This window comes from Colletotrichum orchidophilum (assembly GCF_001831195.1).
Source record: "Colletotrichum orchidophilum strain IMI 309357 chromosome Unknown Scaffold_116.1, whole genome shotgun sequence".
Taxonomy (NCBI): domain Eukaryota; kingdom Fungi; phylum Ascomycota; class Sordariomycetes; order Glomerellales; family Glomerellaceae; genus Colletotrichum; species Colletotrichum orchidophilum.
The window spans coordinates 5,870-29,401 of NW_019173072.1; the positions used below are offsets into that span (position 1 = coordinate 5,870).

Consider the following 23,532-nt stretch of genomic DNA (forward strand, 5'->3'; position numbering starts at 1 on the left):
GTTTTGAGGATGATTTCTTCAAATAGACGACCTCCCTGGGAAGTTCGGCTATAGTTATTCCTGGCCCAAGCGTAAGGATAGACACACTCAAATCATCATCGAGACGGAGCTGGTTCCCCTTGTTTCTGGTTGGGTACCACTGGGATGGCCTGACCTAATCATTCAGGTCAAGCCAAACCCCAAACAACAAGCCCACCGCCTCTTCTCTCTTCTTCCTTGTCTGTTTTCCGTTCCGCTCGAACCACTTACATGGCCCATATGAAGATCTCATTGTACGCTACTAGGTACGTATCTGTGTTGCAGGAGCAGTCCCTCAATCAATTCTAGGAGGAAACGACAGGAGACAAGATCGCGTCACACACGGTTAACATCACACTTCATTCGGCCGATACGATTTCCCATTTCAGGATGCAAAAACGATTCCGCCCAGCCAAGTCAAGTCTGCTTCAGCCCTGTTAACGCGACTTTCATGTAACGCGTCCGTAAGAGGTAACTACGAGCATGTCAGTATCAGCCCGTGAAGGCCACCGCCATTGCGGACGGTGACAGGAAACGCCGAAAAGAACCCAATTGTTCCTGAAACTTCGATCACTCGACAAGTCGATAATACCAAGTAAATAGTCTCGAATGAGCCTCGGGATCACAAAGTTATGGGATCTCGCTTGTACGTCCGCTTTGTGGAGCTTAAACAGCCTCTCACCGTACCTGCGCGACGCAAGCCACAGGTAAATCTACGCGTTTTCCGGAGATTCGTCACTTCGGGAACAAATGCCGGGCCGCAAGCTTGGTTTTGCCGAATCCTCTGAATCCACGGGCCGCTACGGGGTCCCGAAGAAGATTCATCGACGGAAGACTTCCCATTCTTCCGTGTTTGCGGCCCGGTATGTGTAACGGTCTCTGGAGCTGAGTTCTACTTAGTCTTTATTTAGATTTGGGGCCAATTTGGTTGTTCGGAGAAAGAGGGTAGAGGGTGTTAGAATAACAACAACTGCTTGTACGCATAACAATCTCTTGGGGAAGTGACACAAGACGGTAACAATCAATGTATTTATAATCACGGAGCATTACAAATGGCTCGACGACCAAAATTTTATTTGTGCTCCAAAATATTGTCATCCTTAGCCTGAACAGATGTGTCGTACCAGGAACTCTAACGCCATCCAAATGCCTCCGTCGTCAGTATAAAGAAAAGAGTACGTCGCAGTATGACTTGAAGTACTCAGCAATTGCATACAAATGATAACGAAAAGACTTCTTCTTTTTTTTCTAAAGAAAAGAGAAGAAAGATAAGCACTCAAATTTACATGTAAGTGATCCAGAGAGGCAAAAGTTGAAAGGGACGAGACTCGAACTCGCGCGGGTTGCCCCACCAGGAAACAGATGTTAAGCTGACCTTAACCTGGCGCCATAACCAACTCGGCCACCCTTCCATAGTTGTTTTAGAACGGTAAATCACTTCTGATAACCGGCTGGGCCTTCTGTCGTGAGTCGGTGCGAGAATTTTTCATACCGGATATCTTACGGCAGCTGCCAACGAGATCGAAGATGGCACAGCTTGTTGTCCGTTTGTGGCATGCTGGTCTGGCGGAGCTGATGGAACACCATCCTGGAAGTTTGTCCATAGTTTGATCTTCTTTCTCTCCTCGGCGATAGCGTTTTCCAAAAGGTTTACTCCAAAATGAACTTTCTGTCCTGTATGCTGAAAGCTTGTCTCACTGGGCAGTATCCGTACCTTTTTACCAGTCCGAATATGTAGTCTACAAAGCGCCTTATGGCGTGCGCTCCGCCTCACGCCGTTGAGAAACAGGTCTGGGGTTGCCCACGCGTGTTGAGCCCAGGCTTGTTCCAAAATCTTCGTTCTAGAACCATCTCGCGCCAAGGGAGCCTCCCGATAGGTTATCGACTTAAGGGGGTGAATATTGACAGTAGTACTGCGTTCCTGGTGTCAATTGACTCACAATTGCATGTCTGCGTGGTCAAAGTTCGTGAGATCCTCATCTCTATTTCCAGTAGCCGAATGGTCTACCTATCTACATCCATGAGCCCTGTCGAAGCTCACATCACCCCCATGCCCAAAGAAAACCTCTGGGCCTGTCTCTCCCGGCTATTTGCCTCTGCCACCCTCATCCGCGCAAGAGATGGTCGGCTAGAAAACCAGGAAAGAAAAGATGTTGAAGTTCTTTTGTTTCCCCGTTAACGCCGTTGTAGATGCTTTGTTCCCCTTTCGAACAATCCGAAGGGTATCTTCTCATAATGCATTGCTCTTTTTGTGACTTTGGAAAAAAGAAAACGAAAAAAATCGCTTCAGGACTTGTTCCTGTTTAACCCGCTTTGTGTCTTTGTTGAAAGACGCCACCGCTCCCTTGATCCGATTGTTTTTAACACCGTTTGAAATAATATAAAAAACGATCCTACCAACAAGACCACGCCCTAGTGTCTTGATGTTGTTGTTGCCTTTACCCGAAAAGGCTAGAAACCGGGATTCGTTGAGAACCTTACGCCATGTTTGAGTGCCTGTCCGCATGAATATCAAAATTATTATAAACGTCTAGGTCGTTGCAATGCAGGAAGCTTGTTGAAGAAATCCTGCTCGGTCGAGTACTAATTGTCTTAGAACTTGAGAGTCTTAGGCTGCTCCCAGGTGAAGCTCTGGTTGGTACCGAAGTGACCGTTCTTGGCGGTCTGAAGGTAGATGGGGCGGTCCAAGCTGAGCTCGCGGACGATGACACCGGGGCGGAGGTCAAAGTTGTCGCGGATAATCTTGACGAGCTCATCGGAGGTCTTGTCGGAGGTGCCGTAGGTGTCGACGTAGATGGAAAGGGGTTCGGCGACGCCAATGGCGTAGGAGAGCTGGACCAGGGCACGGCGGGCAAGGCCGGCAGCGACCAGGGACTTGGCGATCCAGCGACCGACGTAAGCAGCGGAACGATCGACCTTGGAAAAGTCCTTTCCGGAGAAGGCACCACCACCGTGGGCACCCCAGCCACCGTAGGTGTCGACGATGATCTTGCGGCCGGTCAAACCGGCATCACCCTGGGGCCCACCAATGATGAAGAGGCCAGAGGGTTGGATCTGATCAGTGTTAGCTGAAGAGCCAGGATGTAGCGCAAAGTTGTTGTACTCACGTGGTAGACGGTCTTGTCATCAAGGTACTTCTCGGGGATGACCTTCTTGATGATCTTCTCCTTAATCTCCTTGCGGAGCTGCTCGGTGGTGATGTCCTCAGCGTGCTGAGCAGAAACAACGATGGTGTCGACGCGCAGGGGAACGACGGCACCGTTGTCATGCTTGTACTCGATGGTGACCTGAGTCTTGGTGTCGGGGCGGAGCCAGGGGAGGGTGCCGTCACGACGGGCAGCGGACATGGCAGCGTTCAGCTTGTGGGCGAAGAGGAGGGTGAGAGGGAAGAGCTCAGGGGTCTCGTCAGTGGCGTATCCGAACATGATACCCTGGTCACCGGCACCAAGCTGCTCAAGGGCCTTCTCGTAGTGGAGACCCTGGGCGATGTCGGGGGACTGCTGCTCGATGGCGACGAGCAAGTTGAGGGTCTTGTAGTCGAAACCCTTGGCGGAGTCATCGTAGCCGATGTCCTTGACTGCGTCACGGACGACCTTCTGGTAGTCGAGCCTGGCCTTGGTGGTGATCTCACCGAAGACCATGATCATACCGGTCTTGGTGGCGGTCTCGCAAGCGACCTTGGAGAGGGGGTCCTCTCTCAAGCAGGCGTCGAGGATTGCATCGGAGACCTGATCGGCGATCTTGTCGGGGTGGCCCTCACCGACGGACTCGGACTACATCGGGAGTTTAGCAGGGAGTTCGACTTCAGGGCTGTCGGCAATCAGCGACCAAGGCCTACTTACGGTGAAAAGGAAGTTGCCCTCATTGTAGTGCTTGCGGCTGGCAATGCCGTTGCCGTTGACACCGTTGGTAGCAGACATCTTGGATAGAGACTGGTTGAAGTGTGAATGAAAAAAAGATGTGAGAAGAGGGAGAAAAGTTTTGAGGAGCTCGGTGCGGTGAAAAATTACCGACGCGGGGTTCCGAGGGACTAGGTATGAAGACAGCAACGGGTAAAAGCTACTTCTGAATCAACGGGTCAGCTGTTTGGTCTCGTTTCTTTGGGTCTGCGTGGAGCAGGCAAACACAGCGAAGGGTAGCTCAATGTGAGTCAATTGCTTACCTTTGGAGAAGGAGAGGAAGGCACGGAGGAAGGTGAGGTTTGTGGATGTAGAAAGGGAAAGAGTCGCTGAGAGGAGGGAAAGAGGAAGATGTGGCCGCTCGGGTTTTAAAGAAACACAAGACGAGCGCGACCTGGGTACTTGGGATGGCCGGCTGGGAGGAAATTCTCGCTCCTCACTTCCATGTTCCTCCTCCCGCTCCTCTCTGCCAAAAGCTCAAGCGGATTTGACGCACTATTCGTGGGAGACATTGGCCGAGGGCCGGACGGCAGGGAAGGTACTCACAAAAGCATAGTAAATTACATTGGCGGGGAGGTATAATCGCCGGCCGACCCCTCCATCCCTATGTACCGGCCCTGTCGAGGGGGAGGGCCCGAAATTCTCCAGATTGCGCCATCCTCACGACTTCCCTCCCTTGACCGCCTTCGCAGCATATCTGTGTCAGTCACTCACAGCAGGAAGGCACAGCCCCAAACCCTCTTCAGGCCACATTACAGCACTCCCGTGTACCGCTACGGCCACCACTTGGTTGGTGAGTGCGGTTCAACAAAATAAAGCAAGGTAGCAAGCATCCATCCCATGGTGCCAGATCGGCCTGGCTTTGCAAGCCTCAACTGTGAGGTGGAGGGAGTAAGCTCGGATTCACACAGTCACCAGGATGCGCACCCCAACGAGAGCAGCGGTGACCGTTCCCCGAGGGAGCTCGGGCTTCCTCTGTTTCGTCCGTCCTTCTCCCCCCCCCCCCTGGCCTTTTGCCCTCCCGGTCAAGTTCAGGCAGTAACTTTATCCTCAAATACTGACATAACACATGTGTAATTGTTAGGTACGGAACATAAAGCTAGTCCATCGCGCAATTGCCGTAGACAAGCACGGGAGCTGAAACTCTCAACGGGAACTTTGCTGACCTGAGGTTGACTCTCTTCTAGGTCTATCTTTTCTACCATTGCATTGTCTAGCGATTGCATTCCATGAGGCGCCCCTTTCTTTCCAGACAAGGCACGCGAGTTGATCGAGACTGAGCAATGAGACCCCCCGTTCAAGGCTTAAAAAGTTAGTGGCACGCGAACACCTCTCAGCGACATTCCCATCCTCCATTCTCATGGCGTCTGAAAGTCCGTCGGCCACTTCCATCAGGCGTGTCTTCTACGCCGCGACTCCCTCGGCGAATCCCTTGTGCGAGGACTCGCATTCCGAACATGACTGCAAAACCACCCCTCCAATACCTCTGGAGACAAGTGAGAAACCCCCACCGAAACAAGCTAAGCCCAACAGGGAGCTAAGCTGCAGGATATCTCCAAAGGGCCTGGTGAGAATATGCCCCTCTCGCGGTTTACACGTGCGAGCGGCATTGGCCCGTAATTCCGCAGCAAGCCGCCCGTTATTGTTCTCAGAGAAGCAGAGAATGGGAAGGGGGGGGGGAAGGGGGACAACTCATTCGAGCTGGCATCTTGTTGTCTCTTATCGCGAGCAACCGCTATCACGAAGCAAAAATTTTCGTTTTCGCTTCCCATACCCCGGCACCGGCACTGATATCACGGTGCAACTTTGTCACGTTTTTCTTCGCCTCGTTGCTGAGCGCATACGGTACTCTGTATCCGTACAGTACCTACTGTCGCTTCCATTCGTATCTTACTACTAAGGTACCAGGTACGGGCACTCTGGGTCTGTCTCCCACGATTTAGAAGTGGCGCGCAAAGACAGTCTTGCTGATCAACCGCGACCCTTGACGCGCCCGTTCCTGCATGGCGGGGTAAATTTCCATAGCCACAAATCATTCCTCTATCCAAAAAGTCTGCGACTAGTGAATCTGCCGATCCTGAACGCAGGCTACCACCACCACTCTACCGCTGCCTCTGCCGCCACTTCTCTACCATACGATACCCGGACTTGCCTGGACACCCGTTCAGGAGGAAATAAGCAGTCTCCGCTTAGCTCTGCCCTTACATATCTGCCCGCAATCGCAACCCGCGAAAAGCAGCACCTATCCTATCCTCCCTCCAATACGCCATCATGTCCAAGTACGGCGTCATGGTCATGGGCCCTGCCGGGGCCGGCAAGGTCAGTACTCGAAAGCTCCTCTCCGTCCCGTGCGCCGGCCGCAGCGCCCGCTACACCCCTAAAGGCCTCCCGAGAGCTGACATTCATCTCCTCCGTTAGTCCACCTTCTGCGCCTCCCTCATAACCCATCTGAACCTCAACCGCCGCTCCGCCTTCTACGTCAACCTCGACCCGGCCGCCGAGTCCTTCGAGCACGCCCCGGACCTCGACATCAAAGACCTCATCTCCCTCCACGATGCCATGGAAGAGGTCGGCCTGGGCCCCAACGGCGGCCTCATCTACTGCTTCGAGTTCCTCATGGAGAACCTCGACTTCCTCACCGAGGCCCTCGACAACCTCACCGAGGAGTACCTCATCATTTTCGACATGCCGGGCCAGATCGAGCTCTACACCCACATCCCCATCCTCCCGGCACTCGCCCGCTTTCTCTCTCAGCCGGGCAGTCTCGACATTCGCCTCTGCGCCGCCTATCTCCTCGAGGCGACCTTCGTCGTCGACCGCGCCAAATTCTTCGCCGGCACCCTGAGTGCCATGAGCGCCATGATCATGCTCGAGATCCCCCACATCAACGTGCTGTCCAAGATGGATCTCGTCAAAGACCAGGTGCGCAAGAAGGACCTCAAGCGCTTTCTCACGCCCGATACGGGCCTGCTCGACGATGACCCCATCTCGATCGCCGCCGGCGGCGGTGAGCCTGACGACGGCCAGGGCGAGGTGCACGACCGCGATCTCGTCATGCGCGGCAGGAGCTTCCAGAGGCTGAACAGAGCTGTCGCCGGGCTGATTGAGAGCTTCAGCATGGTCAACTACCTCAAGCTGGACAACACAGACGAGGACAGCGTCGGTGCGATTCTCAGCTACGTGGACGATATCATACAGTACCACGAAGCGCAGGAGCCCAAGGAGCTCAAGGATGAGGAGTTTGACGAGCTGCAAGACGACTAAGCTTGATTGCTTGTCGTCCCGGAGGCAAAAGACGGGAGACTGTTCATTAGTACCCAGGGCCTGTGTAAGTATGCACGGGTCTGACGTGACTTTGACAATGGGAGGAAACATGACCAGGCGACTGGGTTCTAGCTGGATGGCATATCGACGAAAGCAATGCCAGGGAGACATAGATGACTGCATAGCGTTGGCGTTGGTATTTATTTATCCATTACTCATTCATAATCGTGTCCGACAACAGCGTCAACACTGTCCCTCGACCATTGCTGTGTGCGCCACTTGCCTGCTTAATCTTGAGCTGCGACAAAGCCGTTTGTCTTCAATCTCCAGCTACGCGATGCCATGCATTCTTGCCACCCCTCCCATGGTGCTGTGTCGTTCCCATAGCCTCGGGCTTTGATAACCAACAGTCGAAATCCGTTTCGTGCCACCCCGCTGCGTAAGCCGGGTATACAATCAAATCCTCCCTCTCCAACGTGGTGTCTTCTTCCCCAGGGTATATCCCACCATTCGATTCCCAACGACACCGTCCCGACTGTGCAACGACATATAACTGCTCCTCCCCACATTTCTAAAATAAAATTAAGAGGCCTCTTTACCGATACTTGTTTCCCTGCACCTTCGTCTCCTCTTCATACCTCCTATACTCGCTCACCCAAACATCCTTAGCAGCAGCCGCGAACCCAACAACCTTGCCCCCCACAACAACAGCGTCCCTCGCCGTCTCAAACACACCCCTCTGCCACACTGCCGCGACGACGACAACGACTCCCCCCCAGAACGCCAGCCGCAGCACCAGCGCCGTCCAGAAGGCAACCACCCTCCGGATCCAGTTCAATACAATGACAGTAGCAGCCAGCAGGGCCAGGAGCACAGCGAACGACACCAGCTCGGGCGAAGAGTGGAGGAAGTCGAGCGTCGCGTCGACGGCGGGTGCGAGGTAGGGGTACAGCTCGTCATAGGTGCGGGAGGCGGCGGCCAGGGCCTGAGCCTTGAGCTGCTGGAGGGGCGAGGATGGGTGTAGGGCGTTATTGTGGATGAAGTCGGCGGCGTCTGGGGGTAGGAGGGAGCGGAGGAGGAAGTTTGTGATTGATGGTTCGGTCATCTTGGGTGGTTGCCTGGGTTTCTTCCTCTCGTTGATTCTGTGGTGGGCTTTTTTGGGCTTCCTCTCAAAGTTTCTTGTCGCAATTGTCGTAGAAATTTGTTGATACGGTTGGTTGTCTCCTACTGTGTCTTCTTCTGCTCCTCGCACTTGTGCGCAGCTACTGTGTTTGCTCTTGGTCGCGTGCGTGCGTGCTTTATTTTGAAGAACGTGCGTCTTTGGTGTCTGTCGCCAAAGGTACTGAAAGGAGGTCGAGTCGAAGAGGGTTGCTTTGTCAGGTTGTTAACAACCTACAAATAAAAGAAAACGGTTGCGGTGAGCTCTGAGGGTTCTGTGCGGGTGGAGGGGACGGGATGGAAATGGCAGGAGGAAGGTGGAGTTGGACCCTTGGAACCTGAGCGCAAGCACAAGCACAAGCAAATGCGGTGTGGTGGGGTCATTGTGGTGGTGCTGCTTTTTTTAGTGGAGAAGATGAACGCTGATTAGCAACGATTAATCCCCCATCATGTGGGTGGGTAAAAGTGCCGACACCGTCACGTCTGGACAAAGACGCAAGCACTAGGGTTCAAAAGACAGGGCTCAGAAGTTGCACATTGTTTATAGGCCTACTTTACGGTAGTCTGGAGGGACATTCCATTTGAGAAACGAAGCCTTTCATCAAACGATGCTAAAGTACTCTTTTATGTAAGGAAGGTACCGAGGGAAAGGAGAAGTCCCAAGCCCGCTTTGCTCAAGCTCCGATCCCATCACCACAGCAACCAAGTCCGACTTTGAGGCAAGGCAGTCAGTCGTTATATGTGAACCTAGCAGACTGGCTACCTTAACTCCATGACATCGACACACAAGGGAGATACATATACATATACTTTGTTACCCGTATTGAATGAAGATATGTCTTCCTAATGTATGGCAAAGAAAGACACCGCGTAGTATTCTTCAACTCCCAATGACTCGAATGCCAAACAAATATCGTCCCGGTACTGGAATTTTAGAAAAAAGCTTCAGACATCGACTCTTACTTGGAACAAAGGAAAGTTGAGCAACTCTTGTGCAGATGATGAATAAACGATACAAGAAGAGAAATGTAACAGCTGATATACAGCCGCAAGAACGTACAAGAAGGGTATCGAAGTCGAAATAGGAAATGAATCGTTAACTGATGTGAAATGCGTCGAAAACAACAAGCTTCCTCCGCCCAGCTCCGTTTCCCCCTCAATCGCAGCGTCCCACTTTTCATTTGACATTATCAGTTATTCGTTTTGGACACCAATGTTGATGCCCTTGACCTGTTGCTGTCGCTCCGTCGTGCAGCCTAGCCCCTATCGCTGTTTGGACTCAGAATGATCCAAACAGATCGTCGAAATGAAATGAACGATGAAACCATTATGAAGTTTCGCCCATGCCTTCCAAGATCCGTCGGGCCGTGTCTATGCGTCTCCTGTACATCCGACTCTCTGCAGAGGCCTTGCCAGCCTCGCTCATGGCGAGCACGCACCTTCCCAGACTGGCCACGAAGCGTTCGACGAGGATCTGGTCTTCTCTAGCCAGTGCTTCCATGGGTGCAAGCTGATCAGGCGTATGCATACTCTCTTTGTCGCAAATGCTAGCGGTCTCGCTCATGAGAGCGTCGGAAATCGTCTTCAGATCCAGCTCAGGAGAGCCCTGGGGAGTGAGAACGCCGACACTAACACGCGCCTTACCCACCAACGGAAAGCTTCGGTTGGTGCCGGTGGAGTCGAAGGAAGCAGTCGACGGACGGTGACCCATCGTTGCTTGTGTGCTCATCGGTCGACGGTAAACAATGGAGCCAGCGCGCGCGCGTGTTCTCAATTCCTCCAGAACGTCCTCGCCACCCATCGTGCTGCCGATGGTTGACCGCTTCGCAGTCGGGGGGCTCTCGGTATGCTCACTGATCGGGCTGACGCTTGGTGGAGTGAGAATACCGTGTCTCAGGTCTTCGCTAACATCGTTCGTGCTGACTCTGCTGCCTCGTCCCGAGCGTGCTGTGGCAAAGGACTCAATGGTTGAAGTGGTGTCGCCGCTGCCTCTTCGATGATGCGACCTTGGCCGGATAGACTCATCCGATGTAATCGGTCCGCGGGTCGTCTCGACAGAGCTGTCGGAACTGACGCTGTCCCGGCGCTGCTGATTCAGATTACCTAGTGCGCTGTGGAGGAAAAAGTGCTCATAATCAAAAGCATCTTCTCGGTCTTCGTGAGACATGAAAGTCTGGACCGTATCGTGGTATAGGGAGTCTCCACTCTCGCTGTCATATCCGTCTCCGTCTTGGACCTGCACACTATCTTCGAAGCCATCTTCAGTATGCATATCAGAGATGTCGTCATCAATAATATCATCCTGGTTCTTGTTTGCCTCCATGGCGTCGAGAGCCTTTTGTCGCTCTTCCAGCCGGATGGCCTCCTGGGCTGCATCGTAGTCTCCAGCCACAGATTCGTCGTCCTCCACTATCGAAGGCTCCTGTAGCTCGACCAGTACCTCGGATGGGAATTCCCGCTCTTGGACCAGCCCGTCGACACTGACCGCATCAGCATTCCAAGGGTTCTTGTCTGAGATGGCAGTCAAGGGTGGCGACTGCTGATCTTGAGATTTGGCGTACCACTGATCGACCTGGGCATGAGTAAATGGGCTCGGAGTTCGTAAGCTTTGTAGGCTGCGTCGTCGCATTGTGTCCGCGCGAGCCTGCTCTCTCAAGGACGAGATCTTGCCTTTCAGATCTTGTACCTGCCCTTTCAGATCGCGCATCTGCGCAACTGATGCGGAGCGTACCAATGGCCGATCGCGACTTGATGAGCTGAGAGCGGGGCTCAGTAAGCTTTCATGCTTGGGACTGTCGCTTCCTGAGTGGAACTCTTGCGCGACTTCGTCCTCACCAAGAGGCTCCAGGCCTATTTCTTGTGCCGCCTTGTAACGAGACTGGCTTTCCCCTCCAGAATTGAGACGATCCAACGTAGCATCGTGCACGTTCTTACGCACGGAATAAGGTTGTCGATAGCCTCCAGCCGCTCCCATAGCACTGGCAGACCTTCTAGTAGGGCCCGTGCCAGTATTGCTTGTGTCATAATTGAGAGATGTATCACTTAGCATCCTTGCATGCCCATGAATAGACGTTGGCGAAGTTGCTGATGAGGCAGGGCGCAGGATTGTAGGAGATGGGGTCGAGTGATTGCCTTCGAACGATGACATTGAAGGAGTTGAGATACTCAGCGAGCTTCGCGCTCTTGACAAGTTGCCCTCCATGGTCTAGGAATGTCAGTGGACGTTACTTACAGAGTTCACTGGACCCAACACATACCGTAAGTCTCCGCTTGGCATTCGCCAGAATCTGCTCCGCTCGTCGACTAATGAGGGCGGTTGAGTACCTGTTGGGGTCGTCGAGAGATTCCCTCGTTGGTTGATGTATGACGTGAGCTTGATGGACAGACACATCCTCTGCATACGATTCTGCCACACTCTCCTCGTCGTCGCCTTGGAAATTACTGTCGTCGACGCTCACGGTATCGTCAAAGTCGGCGAACATGGCATTTTGATCTTGGGTGGTGGTGATGGTGCTCGTAGACTCTACGGATGATCGGCGTGAACGCGTCGCTTGAGCCGCCCGCTTCTTGAGGCTCTCGAGCATCTTCGTGGGCGATTGTGGCTGTCGTAATTCGTCGCCGCCTCGATTGTTGGGCCTGGACCAGATCACCGAAGTCGGACGCGATGCCCTGCCCGGCGTGCTCTCAGCCTCGGTGACCTCACCAATGTCGGACAGCATGGTTCCATTACCGTATATTATTGGTGTTGTAGGAGTGACAGGTCCGGCAATGTACGCGCTCGGGGGGAACTGGAACTGCATGTTCATATCGATGGCATGTGAGTTCTTCCACATTGTCAGCGGGGAATGGGATCGGTCGGGAGAAGGCGAGCGATCGTAGTCGGGCAGAATCATGTCGGGATTCGTCAATGTAGGAGAAGCAGGCCGCGGGGGGTACGATGAGGTGGAGCTCGAATGAGCGTGACCCGCGTGGGCGTTTAAAATCTGCGTTGCCATGATTTTGATGGCCAAGATTGGTGTCGACGATTCAAGTGCCGGTTGTGCAGCCTCCTGCGCGTTGTTTGATCTAGACTGCAAGACGTTGAATGTCGTTGCAGCGACTGTGGAATCTCGGGACACAAGGCAAGTCGGTTCCCAGCGGGGCTAGCTGTAATTAAACGTTGAACCTTCGAGGGCCGAAGAATCTCAATGTACAGTCACCCTTTGTAAACAATGAGCAACAGTCAAGACGGAGGCATCTGGGCAGAGTCAAAACGTTGCCAACGTCTGCTTGACCCGCGGCCCGTCCGGTCGTAATTCGGATGGATTAAGAGTTGGTTTCCAGGGTCGAGCTGGTTGTCAGGTTTGCAACCAGATCAGATGAAGCTGGGCGTGCTGCAAAGCAAGTCAAGTCGCGGATGTTTGGGCGGGGTTCAAGGCAAAGGTGAGGGTTGAACCAAAAAAATTGTCGGAGACGTCGTCGAGAGTCGATTTCCCTGGGGCACCGCCGTAGATATGCGAGATTGCGTGGTGGCTTTCGCGGGCGCTGAGTGTAGAAAGCGTGGCAGCAAGTAGGAGTCCGTTTGCGGGAATAGAGACGTCGTTCGTCGTATGCATGCGCAAAACCGCCTAGCAAACAGGCTGCCGTGTTCGGGTGGGTGGCCGGAATGAGGAAGTTGAGGTGCCGTTCTGGCGTCGATCGAAGAAAGGAATCGGGATGCAAAGGCAAACGACTTGCGTTGTGAGTAAATCCGGCTGTTCTACCCTTCTTTGCCTCCTCTTGCAACGTGTTGGCTAATGATGTACAGCTGCGTCGCGACAGGCTCCAAGTTTAAGGGGTTGCAGCTGGTGGTTTTGGGGCCCGAACGAAAGGCGATGAGGGTCCCCCACAGGATGTTTGAAATTATCGAGAAAAGCCGGCCAATGAGACAATGCCGATGTCTGTGAGACATGCAGCGGGTGCTCTAGTGCTTGTCCTGTCTCTCGCTGAGGTGCAGCAGCCGCAGTAGCAAAACACAAGTACTCGTACAAGACGAGAGGAGCAAAGCAGGTGAGGGTGAAGGGTGGAAGATGACCAAGTCAATGCCTCGTGCTCGCCGTTCGTTTCCCCTTCAGTGATCTGCGTTGGCTGTGCAAGCAAGATAAGATGAAAGGCTGCGGGAGATGAGCGGCGCAGGGATCGAGAATGCGCACACGCCGAACAGAGCAGGATCGCAGGAGGGCTCGAGACCGGAGGAGGTAGTTGATGCGTCCAATCTAATGAAGGAGACTTGCTTCACCGGAGTAGTTGTGCTGCATGTATTCCAGAATAAGTGCACTTTGCTGCAGCTGAAGGTGTAGAGTATCGAGTAAGGAATCCTTGGAAGCGAACGGGCGTGGGAGTGACAGGCTGCAAGAGCGCGGACGAGCGAAGCCTGGGCCGAGCCGGAAAGGAAAAAAAGTAATGTATGCGTACATGCGCTGCAGTAGCCAGCTGCCGAGGACGGTCTTGGCTTATTGATCGGCGAGCTGGCTGAGGACCAAGTGAGCGGTACGGATACCTAGGTATGTAAGGTAGGTACGGATAGTTAAGGTACGTAGTGTACGGATATTCGGAGGCAATGGTTTTGTTTGTACTCTACTGAATAGCATGCGTAGCCGCGCAAGTGACCCTCAGGCACTGACAGGAAGACAATGCCCGTCAAAGGGGCTTCTTTGCGCCGTCAACTGCAGCTGTCGCGTGGCATCCGATGCTCAATAGTTCGATCCCTCTCCCAGTCGCCCAGTCCACTGTCCACTATCCACCTCACTGCTCAGAGTGAGAGCGTCCGGGTCTGGCCCCCGTCGCCTGGCGTCTCGTTTCTGGTCAAGTCATCGTCTTCTTCCCGCGTCTCTTAACTCGCGAAATACCACGGACAGGGAACAGGCATTCCCCATGTCCAGCAGCCCCCCTGTTTGTAAAATTTTCAAATCTCTTGCTCCCACAGAGAAGGAGACCAATGCCCGCGCAAGTTTGCAACCTGGTTCGCACTTGGTGTCCCCCCTTGGCCGGCCGCTTCGACCCTAGCCCGCGGTGGCTTGCTAGTGTAGAACAGCATGGCTGCACATGGGGGTCGTGATGGCGGGTCTCGTTCCTTTCTTCCAGTGTTGCCAGTCGGAAACCTCCATGGGGACCATGCTTCTTTCACACGTCGTACACTACACTCGGGAGCTCCAATGCGAAGCGACAGCGCTGCCTCCATGGGTTCGCGTCGCAGTGTTCCTGGGATGCTGAACTTGAACTGGGCGTAGCCCCTGTAGAGACCAGCGTGGTTCCTTGCCTGTAGTTGCTTTCCCGCAGGCGCTACCCTGCGGTGCCTGGCATGAAGTTGAAACTGCCAGGATGATTGGGCCCGAAGAATGAACTTACCCTCCAGGTCCTGGGGGCCCCGGTTCCTCCAAGCATTGGCCAGCAAGTGAAAGTGGATTCGACCTGGAAGTTGGTGTACAAGAAGTGGAGCTACACCAAGGAACCTACAATGTACTCCGTACACTAAGGTAAGAAATAGTCCCGGGCCCCGGCGTGGTCTACAATGGGTACTCCGTAAGGTACGGAGTACGAACTTCAAAGTGCCCAAATTTGAAGAAAGAAGGGGCGCAAGATGCAGGTGCAACGGCTTGCAAAGACATGGGCTGCGGGCAGGAGCTCATGGAGAGGAGGGGGGCCGCACTCGTACGGTGGTCTTGGAACGTCCAGTAACGCGAAATTTCGGCAATTGATCGCCCTTCCGCATGCAGAACCCTGACGTGCCTAGCTGCCCTCCCAGGGCAGCTCGACCGCCTCTCGTTCCATTTGTGGACGCTCCACGGGAAACCGGTACTGATCAAGCATACGGCCGTCGACTCTCCATTTAAGACGATTAGACGAACCCATCCGACCAAGGTTAAGCTTCATCACAAGCTCACAACCTCGCCGGTGAGTACTGAGCTGTGGAGATATTGTCCTCGGACTCCTCAACTCCTGGCCTCTTTTGGCAATGATCTGAAAGCTTCTCCAACCTCGAGCGAGTCGAGTCGACCTGCGCTCCTTTCAACGGCCTCTTTCATATGATCCATGCGGGCTCCCAGACTGTTGGATGCGGGCGGGGCACCAAAGTTGAATCAGCGACTGAACAATCGACCCAAATTCCTCGCAGGCTCTGGACCGTTGGCAATCCCTACTCGAGCGTCGGCGCATCAATTGTCTTACTGCTGGGTTTTACCTCCGGCCTTCCATGATCCATCAGCCGTCTTCCTCGTCGGATGTACTGTGTTGTATTTCATCGTGGGCTCTATTTCCCTGTAACGCGCCCGGGCCGAGAGAAGCCAGAACAAGGCAACGCCTCGGAATATGGCATACCACTGGCACCTCAGCCGGGCGCGCCAACGTGTCTCTCCCACCGCGGTCTCGAATTCTCAGCTCTGCAATGACGCCATACATCTCTAATCTGATGCAGGCATCGACGTGTTGGTTCTTACTGCATGTCAGATATACCGCTCTTGTCTATCTAACAAGATTTTCTCTCTCTATTTGCATTGATTCTAGTCGCCGAACTAATCTCAAAGCCATCCGTCTAATCGCAAATCTTGGGCGAATCCAGCGATCCGTCGCAACCCCAAACCAACGTCATCCTTGCCACGCTCAAACTACTGGACCATGCCTTCCATGGACGGGACGGGCATCCCGAGCGCGGGGGAACTTGCGGAAGAATCTGCTGAGTCGCGAACACATTCTCCACTTCACGCTCATGGTCTGTACTTCCAGCCAGAGCAGGTTCGTGAACGTCGAGCAATGTCCTTTCCCAATCTCCTCTCCCAATCTCCTTTACGGTGGGAGAAGACTACAGCAGCAAATTTGAATCTCTTGCCCGACGCGCCGGTCGATGAGGCGTTGCGCCCGGATCTCGTCGCCCGTCTTGTTCGGTCTTGGGGTTTTGGGGCTGTCTCTTCCCAATCAAAGAGACGGAATATTCCCCAAGAGCCTTGCGCGAACTCCATGGCGGCCGCAACCTCTTATGATGCCAGGTTAGTCATAAAGAACTTGCAATTCGTCAGGAGGCCTGGTGTAGCGTGCTTCTGCTCCGCATATCTGGAACATTGGTATGTTCCCAGATGATGTTCCCAAAGACCTGGGCCCAGTTCCCTTCAATGTCTCAGATGCCGTCCAGCAATGCGTATGACGACAGCCGCATTGTCCTGAACGGAATGAAGATCGACACGCTGATAGCATCATTCAGGCTTCACTGTGTCATGCAAAAAAGCAAATCGACAACACGCCTTGTACCGACTTCCTCGACTGTAAAACGGGGAGGCGCGTGTCTGTTTTTCTGTCTTGATCTTAAAATGTCCGGATATACCCAATAGTCTATGCTTTTTCTGTATCTTTTCGCCAGCCCTTAATTCAAATCCCAGTGATCCTCCCGTATGGCTGACCAGGTATATACAGTCCATAATGCTTTTTTATGGGCAACCCAAAGTGTCATCCTTATCCCATGTTAACGGCGGGCAGGGCGACACGCTCAGTTAGCCCTCGGTGAACGCCTCGCTCCTAGCCTGCGCAGTGGAGGCATCTTCGTTGCCGTTGTCCTTCGTCGTTGGGCGGTTGGCGATGAGGCGCTGGGAGAAATTAGTCACTGGGTTTCCAATACACGTATCCTTAGTAGTTTATTTACCACCAAGTTTCTCAGAAGGCACGCAATAGTGACCTTGCCGACTGATGGGACGTAGATGGCCGCCTTCTCCTTCACTGTGGGTGCGTCAAAGTTGCGGAAAGAGGAGAAGTTGATGCAGACGGCTCCCTCGCGAATGAGCTCGGTCGAGATCTTGTACTGCTCGCTGGGGACACCGCCAATGATGACGTCGCTCAGGGGGAGGACCTGCTCCAGGCCCCAGCCCTCCTTATTCTCGACCTGATGACGGATCTGCTTGATACCCTTCCCACGGGTGAACAGCTGAATACCGGTGATGTCGACCGAGTATACGGTGGCACCATCGTTAGCCAGTAGAGCGGCCAGCGGGCGGCCGTTGACCTCGGATCTGTTGATGACGGTGATGGTCTTACCGAACAGGCGGTTGCCGTAGGCCAGGATGGGGTTGTAGATCTGGAGGTGCTCCAGGATCTTGACGACGGCGAGGGGTGTGCAGGGAAGAATGGACTTCCTCAGGTTCTGGGGCGGGTCTAGGAAGCGGACGTTGTGGTACATGTTGAAGATGTGCTGGTGGCAGAGACCCTCGACGTCCTTTGCCAGGGAGACGGTCTCCTGGATGTATTTGTCCTGGAGAGGGTTGCCGGGGAAGATGGGGTAGTAGACGATGATGCCGTCGACCTTGTCATCCTCGTTGGCCTCGGTGATCTTTTCCTCAAGCTGCTCCTTGTCGACCCGGCGCAGGTCAAAGTCAAAGCCGCTGAGAAGGACCGTCTTGTCAGTACCTTTGCATCCATTTTGCTTTCATGTCTTGTCACACACGCAAAGACGGGTTGTCTCTGCAGCGGCAGGGTTTTTCGCCTACTTTTCGACGCAAGTCTTCTTGGACCACTCAGCATACTGCAACGCAGCTGGGTCGTCATTTGCGAGGAACGCTGCCAGGGTGGGCTTGGAGGCGCCGTTGCCCTGCACCTTTGTGAGGGTCTCATGGACCTCAGTCAGGAGACGCCTGGCGATGGTATCGGCCAGAATGACTTTGCAGGTCTTTGGAACACCTTCGTTGGAGGCCATCTTTATGAAGGACGGATCTCCAGTTTTGATACGAGCTGTCAAGAATTGTTAGTCGATTTCTCATTCGGCTGCTAAGACTTCACTCACGGATGGGTTGGAGTGAGTCGCCCGTCGGCTTCTACTCCCGAATTAGTACTTGTAGAAGCCCCACCACCTCCGACCCCGCGATGCCGCGTTCTGGAGGTACGTCGGAAGTGAAGGAGAGAACACTGACTGGTGCAAAAGACAATTTTTGCTGCAGATATGGGAGTGGCAGTCGATACGGATCCAAAACCCGACTTTGTGAAGTGATACCGGGGCAGCGAAAGTGACGAAGGGGTAATAGTCGTGAAGCTGGATGGCTCCGAGTCTTTTGGAGGGGCACGCTCCGACTTCGACGTCCAAATTTTTTTTTCCCTCCGTTGCTGGAACAGGACCCCGCGGCGCTTGCGCGGAGTGTGTTACCCCTCCATACCCTCTTGCCAAAATAGGACTAGCTTGTTGCTGCTTCCATCTGTCGTAATTCCTCCCGGGCTGAAAACAATGCTAGAGAGCAGATTGCAGCGAGCAAAGAGTTCAAAAATTATTCCAAATTTGGATATTTCCCCTCATACCATAATATCGTAGATAAAAGGACTATTCAGCTCAGAATTGCTATATAAGCACACGTGGAAGGAAAAGTCGGCCTTTGACGCTAAGCCGAAAAATGACCTTTGTCGGAGATTGGTTCCTCCAGACCGCGATAAAAGCGATAAAAGCCATACCGCCTTCTCAATCCAGATCCCCCCACCATGAACCCAGCAAGCCTGAGTAATTATCCCACAACTCATCACCGGCTTTCGGTGGTAGGAAGCCCAGTATCGGCAACTCACAAATACCCAATAAACCATTCGCCAAACAACCATTTCTTTCCAGTTTAGAACGATCACTGGCTTCACAACTTTTGGAATCCTAGACAAAGAATTTGCATGAAAGAAGTCGAACTTGCCGCTCTTTTGGAAAGCATCTTGAGCAGGGGCAGAGGTTGGGTTTTGGAAACCACTTGAGAAAGAACGACGGAATATCTCACAATTTCTGATTGCTGCACCTCCTCGACGATTACATTTAGACAACGACATACCGACATTTACATCATTCTCGCACAAATTAGCGTGGAAAGAAATACAGCAACAGACATTTGACCGATCGCAACTACTATTAGACGCTTTTGATTCCAACGCAATCCATATCAGCCATGGTAGACTTTCGGAAACTTGCGCTCGAGTTTGTCCTCAGTGACGACAGTGAGAGACAAACAGCAATCACCCAGGAGGCGGCTTCGGGTATGTTTACATGTTAATAGAGCCACCACTAGCCTTTGACCAACTGAGTGAACAATGTGCTGACGTTAACCCAGAGATCCAGTTAGCACCCAGGCCCAGCAATCCTGTTGCCAGATGGGTGGAATCTATTAAACCGTGGATGCCCAGCGCAAATGAAGATCTGGATGACGGTGATGGCGACGTCATTGCACGGTCTAAATGTAAGTGGCCAAACACCAGGTTGTAAAAAGTCAAAATTACTGACTATCGTGCTCTTATTAGCTTTGAGCTTCCTAGCAGGCACTCTTGAGCATCTGGATCCTGCATTTCTCAAAGCTGATCAAAGTGAGTAAGGCTAAGGTCCAGGTTTCTGAAAAGCTGGCCGCTGACAAAACCCTTTCAGCCAACCTTCTCGTGGCTTTCTTTGGAAGCATGTTCAAGGTCGACCACAAGGCTGGCATTATGCCCGCTGCAAAGGCTCTTGATAGAACTGCTGGCATGAAGACCTTCCAGCCACAGAAGGGAAATGACATCATTCAAAGCGTATGCAGCCTTGGTGATGATTTCAAGGTCCAGGTCGCAGAAACTCGTGCTACAGTGTATGAACTGCTGGACCATCTCCTCACCAACCCGGACGTAGCGAACAACTTGCAGTACCAACACGGCACAACATCCGGCTTCATCACAGACCTTTTGCAGCTATGCCGCAATGAGCGAGACCCAAAGTGCCTGATGACGTGGTTCAAGATTCTGAAGGTTTTTCTTTCAGACTATTCTCCTGCACCGGAGGTTGTGGATGAGATTTTCAGCATTTTTTCAGCATACTTCCCTATATCGTTGAGGACATCACAGCATCCTTCTGGAATCACAGCAGATGATCTGAAATTAGGCTTGCGGGCTTGCTTTTCAGCACATCATCGCGTTGCCGGCAAGGCCATCCCATACCTCCTTGGTAGGCTAGACCAACCGGACAGTGTCAGTGTCAACGTGAAGGTTTGTTCTCTTCTTTGGGACTAAGTTATACCCTTACTAACACTGCCGTAGGTTGACATTCTGAAGACTATGACCGCATGTTTGAGCAGTTATGAACATGTTCAACAAGGAATCACCCCCTTTACAGACAAGATTTGGGACAGTCTCAAGTATGAAGTCCGCAATGGAGAGATCGAGGACACAATCAACGCTACCTTGGAAGTCATCCGAACAATCGCCAAGAGACTCACTGGGGAAGAGCTCAGAGATTTTGCTCTCACTGTTCAAAGAGACTGCCTTGAGGACCTTTCAAACCCAATATACACGGCAGCCTCAGGAAAGCTTTTGATCTCCATTCACAGCGCTAAGCCAGCTGCTTTTGCGCTTATGATCTCCCCGTCGGTTACTCACATCAAGGAGAATCTCCGCCACACAAAGTCACCTGACCATACGAAGAACCTTCTCATTCTACTGAATTCTCTGCTCGAGCTACGCTTAGCCCTTACCGGAGGAGACGTGCAGCTGAGTGCCGAGGATGCTGAGGCCTTTAAATCTACCGAGCCACTACTTGCCCCCCTCTACAAACAGACGTATCTGCCTCTTTCCCAAAAAGCTCTTCAGGATACAGCTCAGCCTGGAGATATCACCATCGGCCAACAGGCAATCAAGGGCCTGGGACTGATGGTCTGTCAGAGAGCAGCTCAAATCGGACAGTCCAACCAACCCATGCTCCCCGACGCGATACTGACCGAAATCTGCGACAACCTGGCAATTCTTACGTTCCAAGCTCCTGAAGAGCCCGCGAAGGACAATAACCGACTTAAGCTGTCTGACGAGGCAGCCTTTGCTCTGCAAAAGACCACGATGGCATACTCGCCGGTCCAGAAGAAACTGATCGAGGACTGCTTCCGAGTATGTGATGGATTCAGCACTTCTCCTACGGCCAAAACCTGGGATAGCATGCACCGCGTCCTCCAACACAACCTCGCCAGACTGAGCTACATCTGTTGCTCCGAATGCCCTCGCTCTGACAAACTCGGTTTCTATACACGATTTTTAAGTGCGCTTCTGTTGAACCTTCACAAAATGCTCGACATCAAGGCCAACCCAAAAATCTGGTCGGTAATTACTGCTTATATGTTGTCGGCCATGGTTCACTTCAAGCAAGCGGCCAAAGAGTTCATCAACCATCCCGTCAAGAACAACTTCAATGACAGGCGATTCAATACTGCTTGGGTTAGCTACGTCGCGAAACGTTTTCCTGTTCTACCGCGCTTTAGCGACGATAAAATCGACTCGATGGATGCGATGGACGCCGACGAACAGGCTGAGAACCCCGGCAATGAAGTTGATAATCTTCAAGGAGACTTTGCGCTGGTCAATCTTTACGTCGTTCGACAGCTCTACAGACGAGCCACCAAGATCATCAGTTATGACAACAATACCGAGCTTTCACTTGCACTGAGTGACGACTTGAGCAGCAAGGACCCGGAAGCCAAGAATGAAGAGGATCTTTATTTGAACAACCTCTCGAAGATTGCAACCTTTTCTATCCAGCATATGAGTGAATACCAGCAGACCAACTTGCTTTTGAACGAAGATGTGGTCACGCTCTTCCGTGGAAGCGACGAGTATCACCACCCCAATCCTACCGAGGGTCATCGCTGGAACAACAGAGAGCTGCGAGATGCCATGCTGAGGACCATGGGTCTTCCCCAGCCTGCATACGACATGAGAAACCCTCCCCAGTTCCCCATAAGTGGGTTCAGTCATGGACGTACTGTCATCCTTTCCCTGGGCATTATTCAGTCTTTCCACCCGACAACAGTTCAGCGTTTGGTAAGATGAATATCGAGCAAACCTGCAGATACATTGCTGACACTTCTTCTTAGGTGGAAAGAGGAACCGCGCACGAGATCTTGGTCGCTGGCCTTCTCACAAGAGACCATTCTGACTCACCAATTTGCCGCCACGTCGTTTCAGCCATTCTGGCCATCATCTCCAACAAGTATAAAGTCGAGAACTTGAGCGACATTGTTCAGATTATCGAGTATCAGATAAATTTCCTCATCAGCGAAGAGAAACTGTCCAATCAGCTCGAGCAAATCACCGGCTACCTCTACCACGAAGAGAATGTGATACCTGGTAACCGTCCCAATGACCTCAGAGCAGAGCTGGCAAGGCCTGTGTATGCTATTGTAGCTGGCATTCTCCGACGCTACACTGGCAACGCTCTTCAGAAGGTTCTCTCGGCAATCAGTCAAGGCCCTAACAACAGGAAGATCGGCCACATCCTTGCTCGCAAGATGGATACCATCTTTGGTAATTCGCCGATCACCAACACACAGTTCTATGGGCAGGTTAAGAGCCTCTGGGCGCAGAGAGCCTACTATGAGTTGGTCAAGCCCATGCTGTCCAAGGCTTGGCCTGCCGGCTCGAACAGCAAGGATGACATGCTCGTTGCCGCCAACTACAGTATTGCAGTCTTGACAGCAGTCAAGCACATTAAGTACGTGCACTACGAAGACGACACGGAGGACCTTATCCGAACCATTCTCTGCACCATCCGATACCTGCCGGCTAGTGGTGACGTTGCAGCCGGTCTCAATATTCTGGTGCTCATCACGGAGAACTCACCCAAGCGCATGCAGCCGTTCCTCAAGAGCGTCATTGATGCTTGCATGTCGATCTTCAGGAAAGACGGGACGCCAACCGGCGAGGACAGCTCCTGGATGCCGGAGAACTACATACCGTTCGACCATGTTGGGTTCCAGGAGGCGCAGTGCCGGGCCCTGGTCGTTCGTCTCATTGGTCAACTACCGCCAAACTTTGAGCACCGCCATCTCCTTGATTCAGCATCTCAGGCCAGGCGCTTGCTGGCTCAGGCCTCTGGTGACGATTCGCGAATGGTCAGAGAGGCTGCTCTTAAGTCTCGCAAGGCTTGGGATGACGTCAATTGAAGTACCTTGCGTTATGAAAGGTTGAAGTGGCCTCGGCGAAGGCGGAGCTCAATAGGCTGGCATCTCAAAATGGCCTACGTACTTCTGATCTGATCCAGTTGGAATTGAAGTACCCTTGGACAAGATAAGGAGTTGATAGCTTCTCGGTATGGGGGGCACCAACTCGCATGTTGGAACAGGAAGAGGGTCGGGAAACTTGGCAGACTTGCATGATACTGAAACAGTATTTGATGAGGGTTGCCGGCATGGCGAGGCGTTTGGAGGTCCACGACCAGCATCAAGTTTAATGA

General features: G+C 52.8%; 7 protein-coding genes across 7 annotated transcripts; 2 read left to right on the top strand and 5 right to left on the bottom strand.

Moving 5' to 3' along the window:
* Positions 1-2,610: 2,610 nt before the first annotated feature.
* On the bottom strand, positions 2,611-3,938 carry CORC01_11075 (methionine adenosyltransferase; the record flags this gene model as incomplete). The annotated part of the gene is made up of 3 exons (XM_022622701.1): positions 2,611-3,072; positions 3,126-3,791; positions 3,861-3,938. The coding sequence occupies 3 exons, from the start codon at positions 3,936-3,938 to the stop codon at positions 2,611-2,613; spliced, it is 1,206 nt and encodes a 401-aa protein (XP_022470741.1).
* A 2,250-nt stretch (positions 3,939-6,188) lies between these two features.
* On the top strand, positions 6,189-7,181 carry CORC01_11076 (uncharacterized protein; the record flags this gene model as incomplete). The annotated part of the gene is made up of 2 exons (XM_022622702.1): positions 6,189-6,236; positions 6,336-7,181. 2 exons carry the CDS (start codon positions 6,189-6,191, stop codon positions 7,179-7,181), a joined length of 894 nt encoding a protein of 297 aa, XP_022470742.1.
* Positions 7,182-7,776: 595 nt separating this feature from the next.
* Positions 7,777-8,286, bottom strand: CORC01_11077 (uncharacterized protein; the record flags this gene model as incomplete). The annotated part of the gene is made up of 1 exon (XM_022622703.1): positions 7,777-8,286. One exon carries the CDS (start codon positions 8,284-8,286, stop codon positions 7,777-7,779), a length of 510 nt encoding a protein of 169 aa, XP_022470743.1.
* A 1,380-nt stretch (positions 8,287-9,666) lies between these two features.
* On the bottom strand, positions 9,667-12,334 carry CORC01_11078 (uncharacterized protein; the record flags this gene model as incomplete). The annotated part of the gene is made up of 2 exons (XM_022622704.1): positions 9,667-11,544; positions 11,597-12,334. The coding sequence occupies 2 exons, from the start codon at positions 12,332-12,334 to the stop codon at positions 9,667-9,669; spliced, it is 2,616 nt and encodes an 871-aa protein (XP_022470744.1).
* Positions 12,335-12,724: 390 nt separating this feature from the next.
* Positions 12,725-12,934, bottom strand: CORC01_11079 (uncharacterized protein; the record flags this gene model as incomplete). The annotated part of the gene is made up of 1 exon (XM_022622705.1): positions 12,725-12,934. One exon carries the CDS (start codon positions 12,932-12,934, stop codon positions 12,725-12,727), a length of 210 nt encoding a protein of 69 aa, XP_022470745.1.
* Positions 12,935-16,837: 3,903 nt separating this feature from the next.
* On the bottom strand, positions 16,838-18,030 carry CORC01_11080 (tetrahydrofolate dehydrogenase/cyclohydrolase; the record flags this gene model as incomplete). The annotated part of the gene is made up of 3 exons (XM_022622706.1): positions 16,838-16,930; positions 16,987-17,719; positions 17,825-18,030. 3 exons carry the CDS (start codon positions 18,028-18,030, stop codon positions 16,838-16,840), a joined length of 1,032 nt encoding a protein of 343 aa, XP_022470746.1.
* Positions 18,031-19,243: 1,213 nt separating this feature from the next.
* CORC01_11081 (uncharacterized protein) lies at positions 19,244-23,242 on the top strand (the record flags this gene model as incomplete). Its single annotated transcript, XM_022622707.1, has 6 exons — positions 19,244-19,331; positions 19,406-19,531; positions 19,593-19,655; positions 19,714-20,303; positions 20,355-22,121; positions 22,175-23,242. 6 exons carry the CDS (start codon positions 19,244-19,246, stop codon positions 23,240-23,242), a joined length of 3,702 nt encoding a protein of 1,233 aa, XP_022470747.1.
* Between the last annotated feature and the right edge of the window lie 290 nt (positions 23,243-23,532).